The sequence below is a fragment of the Pongo pygmaeus genome, chromosome 1, assembly GCF_028885625.2.
Source record: "Pongo pygmaeus isolate AG05252 chromosome 1, NHGRI_mPonPyg2-v2.0_pri, whole genome shotgun sequence".
Taxonomy (NCBI): domain Eukaryota; kingdom Metazoa; phylum Chordata; class Mammalia; order Primates; family Hominidae; genus Pongo; species Pongo pygmaeus.
Window position 1 is genome coordinate 96979356 of NC_072373.2, and position 6665 is coordinate 96986020.

General features: G+C 47.1%; 1 protein-coding gene across 1 annotated transcript; it reads left to right on the forward strand.

Moving 5' to 3' along the window:
- Nucleotides 1-239: 239 nt before the first annotated feature.
- S100A8 (S100 calcium binding protein A8) lies at nt 240-1340 on the forward strand. The gene is made up of 3 exons (XM_054457003.1): nt 240-331; nt 815-977; nt 1129-1340. Exons 2-3 carry the CDS (start codon nt 837-839, stop codon nt 1267-1269), a joined length of 282 nt encoding a protein of 93 aa, XP_054312978.1. The 5' UTR covers nt 240-331; nt 815-836; the 3' UTR covers nt 1270-1340.
- The last annotated feature ends 5325 nt before the right edge of the window (nt 1341-6665 follow it).

Below are 6665 nucleotides of genomic sequence, written 5' to 3' on the forward strand. Positions count from 1 at the left end.
GGCATGGGAGTGGGAATCTGGCTGGATCAAGCAAGTGGATGCCAGCAGCCCAGAAAAAGAGCCCCCCGACCTGCTTTTTCCTTCTGGGCACTATTGCCCAACAAATGCCTTCCTCTTTCCGCTTCTCCTACCTCCCCACCCAAAATTTTCATTCTGCACAGTGATTGCCACATTCACCTGATTGAGAAACCAGAGACTGTAGCAACTCTGGCAGGGAGCAGCTGTCTCTGATGGCCTGAAGCTGTGGGCAGCTGGCCAAGCCTAACCGCTATAAAAAGGAGCTGCCTCTCATCCCTGCATGTCTCTTGTCAGCTGTCTTTCAGAAGACCTGGTAAGTGGGAATGTCTGGGTTGGCCCCACATTTTGGGCTTCTCTTGGGGAGGGTCAGGGAAGTGGAGCAGCCTTCCCGAGAGAGGAGAGAGAAAGCTCAGGGAGATCTGGAGCAAAGATACTCCTGGAGGTGGGGAGTGAGGCAGGGATAAGGAAGGAGAGCATCCCCCAGCACCCTCCAGTGGGTAAGGGCACATTGTCTCCTAGGCTGGACCTTTCTTGAGCAGAGGGTGGGGTGGTAAGGAAAGTCTACAGGCCCCGTGTGTGTGCACATGCCTCTGTGTGAATGGACCCTTCCCCTTCCCACACCTGTATCCCTATCATCCCACCCTTCCCACCAGAGCCATAGCCATCTGCTGGTTTGGTTATTTGGAGAGTGCAGGCCAGGACAAGGCCATCGCTTGGGGCATGAATCCTCTGCGTACTGCCCTGGGCAGGTGCAAGTTCCCTGCCATGGGATTCCCCTGAGGGTTCTGTTTTTCAGGTGGGGCAAGTCCGTGGGCATCATGTTGACCGAGCTGGAGAAAGCCTTGAACTCTATCATCGAAGTGTACCACAAGTACTCCCTGATAAAGGGGAATTACCATGCCGTCTACAGGGATGACCTGAAGAAATTGCTAGAGACAGAGTGTCCTCTGTATATCAGGGTGAGGAGGGGCTGCGTGTGGCGGGGGCTCTCTGCCTGGACCTGGGGCTGCCCTGGGCCAGCGGTCCTCCCTGCCGCCCTTCATAGATGGCTATGCCTCGGCTCTCTCTGAGATCTTTAAACTCTGGCTTCTTCCTCCTCAATCTTGACAGAAAAAGGGTGCAGACGCCTGGTTCAAAGAGTTGGATATCAACACTGATGGTGCAGTTAACTTCCAGGAGTTTCTCATTCTGGTGATAAAGATGGGCGTGGCAGCCCACAAAAAAAGCCACGAAGAAGGCCACAAAGAGTAGCTGAGTTACTGGGCCCAGAGGCTGGGCCCCTGGACATGTACCTGCAGAATAATAAAGTCATCAATACCTCACGCCTCTCTCGTTCATGCTTTTGTGGAATGAGGTTCCTCGGTGTGGAGGGAGGGTTGGAAAACCCAAAGGAAGAAAAATAAATCTATGTTATCCCACCCTACCTCTCACAAGCCTTTCCTGCTTTACCCTCACCTGGCCTCTGCCCCACATTCCCTTCCAGCCCCTCCATCTTGAGCCGCTGGATTTGAGGCTTAAGGATTCCAAAAAGTCCATGACACTATAGCTGATGATTTTACTAGTGGTTCTGAAATGGGTCGGGGATTTGAGAACAGGGTGGTAGTATAAGAACAACTGATACTGTTCTCTAAGCCAAATTTTAGCTCCCAGCTAAATGTCTTAGATGTGGCTCTTGGGAAATTAGGGTGATAGCTACATAGAAGTGTGTGTGTGTGTGTGTGTGTGTCTGTGTGTGTGTGTGTGTGTGAGAGAGAGAGAGACAGACAGAAAGAGAGAGCGAGAGAGGGAGAGAGGGAGAGGCTGATTCTGTGTGGTGTGATGTAGGTGGACAATGTTCAGAGTCCTCCATTAATAGGATAATCCCCACACCTGTCCCCATACCTGTAGTTTGTCCTTGGGGATTTTGAAAATTTTTCCTCCCTCTCCACTCCCAAACTCCCAACTCAATTAAATGATAAAGGAATAGGCAAATAGGAAAATAAATTAGTAAAACTTAAGTCAAAGAATAGGTTATTCATATGCTGCCCTATGGGATTCTATGCTTTGGTGATCAGAGAATTATCTAAAAAATACTTCCCAAGAGCTGGTACAAGGGGAAGGCCAGAAGATGAATGGTTCTTCTCTGAGATGGGCATTAAAAAAAAGAAGAAAATGAAGGGGAACCTTTTGACAAGAATGTCATCCCAAACGGGATTTTCATGCTGTGGTGTGGGGAATTTTCTGTTGTCCTCACTTAGGTGCTGGGACAATGGTGTTAGCGATGGGTAAAAATGTAGGAAGCTGTCACCAGAATCACTAAACCAGGGTTCTTAACCTGTCTGTCTATACATCTCTGAAATTGGGTTGAAGTTTTGTGCATCATTTTGAGTGACGCACTGAGAACATTCCTCCACGGCTTCCATCAGAGTCTCAAAAAGGCCCAACATCTCAAAAAGGTTAAGAACACTTGTCCTGCTTACTGGTTTTTAGTAACAAAAGGCAGAGTTCTTCTCTTTGTCTGTCTCTCTCTCTCTTTTTTTTTTTTTTTTGAGACACAGGGTCTTGCTCTGTCACCTGGACTAGAGTACAATGGCATGATCATGGCTCACTGTAGCCTCGAACACCTGGGCTCAAGTAATCCTCCCACCTCAGCCTCTTTAGTAGCTGAGACTACAGGCATGAGCCACTGCCCTTGGCTAATTTTTAAATTATTTTGTTGTAGAGATGAAGACTTGCTATGTTGCCCAGGCTAGTCTCAAACTCCTGGACTTAAGCAAACCTCCTACCTTGGCCTCCCAAAGTGCTGAGATTACAGGTGTGATCCACACCACACCTGGCCAAAAGTTGGAGTGTTTTTATTGCTATTGTTGTGTTGGGTGGGTGGGTGGATGCTTTGTGGGAACATGTGTTGTTGCCAAGGGCTAAATCAGTTCCTACCCTGCTGCCCACAGTCCTCCACAACTTTCCTGCTCTGTGAAGCTGAGGATACACCCAGGCCTGGAAGATGGAAGCTGCTTGGTGTCCCTCTGCACTGCACAAGGGCCCCAGCCATTGCCTAAGCACAGTATACAGTGGCTGAACAAAAGACCTTATTTCAATGGAAAATATTTTCCTGTTTATTCCTCCGCTAGGGAACCAGAACAATTTTGATTGGGTCCAGAACCCAGCCCATTTTCTGCCCTCCTGCCTGGGGGAATTCAGTCTAAACTCAAATGGGCTGAAGAGGGGAGAAAAAGCTACCAACACTTATGGTGGGGTATGGTGGGGTCTGTGCACGTGTGTGTGTGTGTCAGGGCGGGAGTGCAACCTATCCCAGTGCTTTTGATTCCCCTTGGAAGTGCACTGTTGAACTTGCTGTCAATTGATTCTTTGCGGGGAGAGTTACTAAATACAGCAGGGGGCCTTCCACCATCTCTGGGATAATTACTGTGCTTGGAACCCCAGGATCATGGGCTGAAGAGAGGAAGCTAACTCTGGGGTAGTGGAGGGGAGGGGTTCTTTGGAGAAGCTAGACATGCTTCATGCTCAAGAGGAGAAGAGGAGGTGACCTATTCCCTAGGATTTCAGGAGGAGCAAACCCTTTCCTACCATTAGCAAAATGCCACTCAGATTAACTGGTTTCCAGTGCTGAAGATTACTCAGTTCAGGTCACTGGGCTTTTTCTTGTAGTAGGCCTTAATCATAGAAAGTGTAAATGAGCAGGGAAAGGTAATAGTTTAAGCCCTTATTCACCAATGTTTTTAATTAACAAATAAAACAATTTTATTTGTTATCAGCTAACCTATTAGTGAAAATGGTTGGCAGCCAGCTGAAAGTTAAGATTGGCATCTAAGATGGGATGGGAAAATCTAGTCATCAGAATATGGAGATGGGCTTCTGCTGGGGCAAGGAGGAAGGCCTAGGCATTAAATTACTTTCTTCTCAGCTTTGCTGAAGGATATCTATCCATCCCCCCAAGCCAGTGCTTCTGCTTAAGTCAGGAGTGTGGAATAACTCCGCATTGCAGAAACGGAGATTATGGAGCTCTGAGAGACACCACAGTGATCTTGCTATAATTTTCTCCAATATATAGTGCAAAGGTGAGCAGCTGACCCGAATGTGGCCTAGGCTAAAAAAGGTGGGAAAGTTTCCAGGGTTCACCAAGCCACATCTCAGGTCAACTCAACATTTAGGGGACCTCACAAGAGAAAAGATAGTAACAGGAGTACAAAAAAGGAGCGAGCACCCCGATTCTGCCTTTCAGCTATCCACATTGGTGGTGGTGGTAGTGGTGGTGGTGGGGTGTGTGTGTGTGTCAGGGTGGTGAGGGGCAACCTATCTCAGCACCTTTGATTCCCCTTGAAAGTGTGCTACTGGACTTGCTGTCAATGGATTCTTTTGGGGAGAGTTACTATTCTCAGTTGTCTGCCATTACTTGGAAGTCCAATAAGTCTTCTTTTTCTGAGCCCACCAGAAGAGGAAGGTGGCCCACAGTGCCCTTTGGAGTTTCACCATAAGTGATGGGTACTGGTTGTGAAGAATTGGGTCAACAGTTGATTCTTGAGTGCACAGTTGGGCAGGGGAGGTGGCCCAGCTGTCACTGGCCGTCTGGAGAAGAGAAGTGAGAGAGGCAGGCCTTGGAAGCTTCCCAGAGGACGCAGGCTTGGAGATGATGATTTACAAACAAGACCGTGCCCATTACCGAAACCACTGACTGGGCAGAATCAGACAGGACTTGTGGCCCAGAGCAAGGTGATTTTGTTTCCTGTTTACCCAGCTGCAAAAGAAGAACAAGGGAGTGGGAAGTTTAGAAATAAGTAGTTTAGCAGGAAATCGCATGCAACATTTGAGCCCACAAAGGAGAGCTCGGCTCACCAATTGAAGCAGATCTGGCCACTGTGATTTCTGGGTCCTATAAGGATGACCTGTTTGAAGTCTTGCTTCTCCTTCCAAGTTCTTTGCCAAAGTGTCCTGACTTCAGGTGTGTTCCTGGTGATTGTGACCAAAGTCTTAAAGGGCATGGAGAGAATCTGGACTTGGGCAGTCGGTCTACAGTGGCTGAGCAAAAGGCCTTGTTCCAATGGAAAAGATTTTCCTGTTTATCCCTCCACTTGGGAACCAGAACAATTTTGATTGGGTCCAGAACCCAGCCCATTTTATGCCCTCCTGCCTGGGGGCATTCAGTCTAAATTCAAATGGGCTGAAGAGGGGAGGGAAAGCTACCAACACTTACTGGGCTCCAGCTATGTGTCAGTGTGAAAGAAAAGAAAAATCATCTCAAACCTGGAAAAAGGCAAACTGGTGATTGCTTATATTTTTGATCTCATGCTAGAGTCTGTCTGAATAAAAGCAGGTCCTTGCTACTAGACCTCATCTGACACTTTTTAGAAAACTGATCGGCAAAGCATGTTTGATAGCAATTCATAACAGATGATGTAGACAGTTTACCTCTGCTGGATAGGGCAATATGGCTTTATAGGCTGGTCAAGACGTTAAACCCAAAACTGTTATGGTTTGTTTTTGTCTCCCTATGAAAAGTCAAAAGACTTGTATCTAGTCTTGTGTCTAAATTAAGAATCTTAGACATTACTTTCTAACTGTCTTTCATATTCTTAATATCTTTCAAACCAGTTCAAAAAAGTCTTCCTTGCTGGTTCTCTCATTAATGAATTGAAACAAAAATTTTGACACAGGCCAATGATTTTGTTAATGATTTTGCTTTTTAGCTCAAGACATTGTGGTAACTTATCTCATTTCTCATAACAATCCTATGAGAGAGGTAACTACTATTTCCATTTTGTACATGAGTAGACTCAGAAACTTGACAAAGCTTATGAATCTGGCAAGTGGCAGAGGTAGAATCAGATCTCTACTGTCTCCAAGCAAGAGACCCTAATTAAAACATGAAGGTGCTCTCTTGTAGCCGTTTTCCACCCTGGGTGTGGAAGGGACAGCCATTCCTTGCCTGCCTGCCTGGCCTCTTTCTCCTCATCCCCTATAGGGTCTCTGCTGTCCAGAGTGAGGAGTAGGGAGAGGAGGTACCAGATGAGCTTCTCTCTTGGGCCACTCTTTCTTGCCCAGGACTTTACCTGGCACACCTCGGGGCCTGAAGGACTGGTAGTTTTTTCCTGGTGTGAGCAATCCTCTAGGCAAAGATAATCTCCCTATGTATAGAGCAAGAGGATTGGCATTTTGATTGCCCTAAACTCTTAGGGGTTGCCCCAGTAACAATTCTGTCTTCTTCCCTGGGCGGAGGAGCTTTCCTTCCAGTCTTAGGAGATTTGGAAATTCCTCTGTGATCTAAAACACTGCTGAATCAGCCACCCATGTACTCAGGGCATCTCCATGCTGGAATAGTCCATCTGTGGCCTGTTGCCAATTTGACTGGGGCCCCAACAGCCAGAGGTGGTTCTGATTGGAGAGTGATGGCCTCAGTGCAGGTTACCTAGAACATAGACATAAAATCAGACAGATTCTAAACATTGTCAACGGTATGGGAAAGCAGGCACATCATACAATTTACCTTGCCACCTAACTCATGGCTAAATCTGACACAGGCTTTGTACACTTCAACTAGAGACTTTTATAATGACAGCTCCCTGACCGGAGTTACATGTGCTCCCCTGGCTTGTATATTCCTTTGTGGGATATAGTGCAGAATACCTGTCACCCTTAGATAGAGCACGCTG

Coding starts and splice junctions, on each gene's coding strand:
- S100A8 (XM_054457003.1), top strand. CDS start 837: ATGTTGACCGAGCTGGAGAAAGCCTTGAACTCTATCATCGAAGTGTAC. Junction 978..1,128: donor AGTGTCCTCTGTATATCAGG/GTGAGGAGGGGC, acceptor CAATCTTGACAG/AAAAAGGGTGCAGACGCCTG.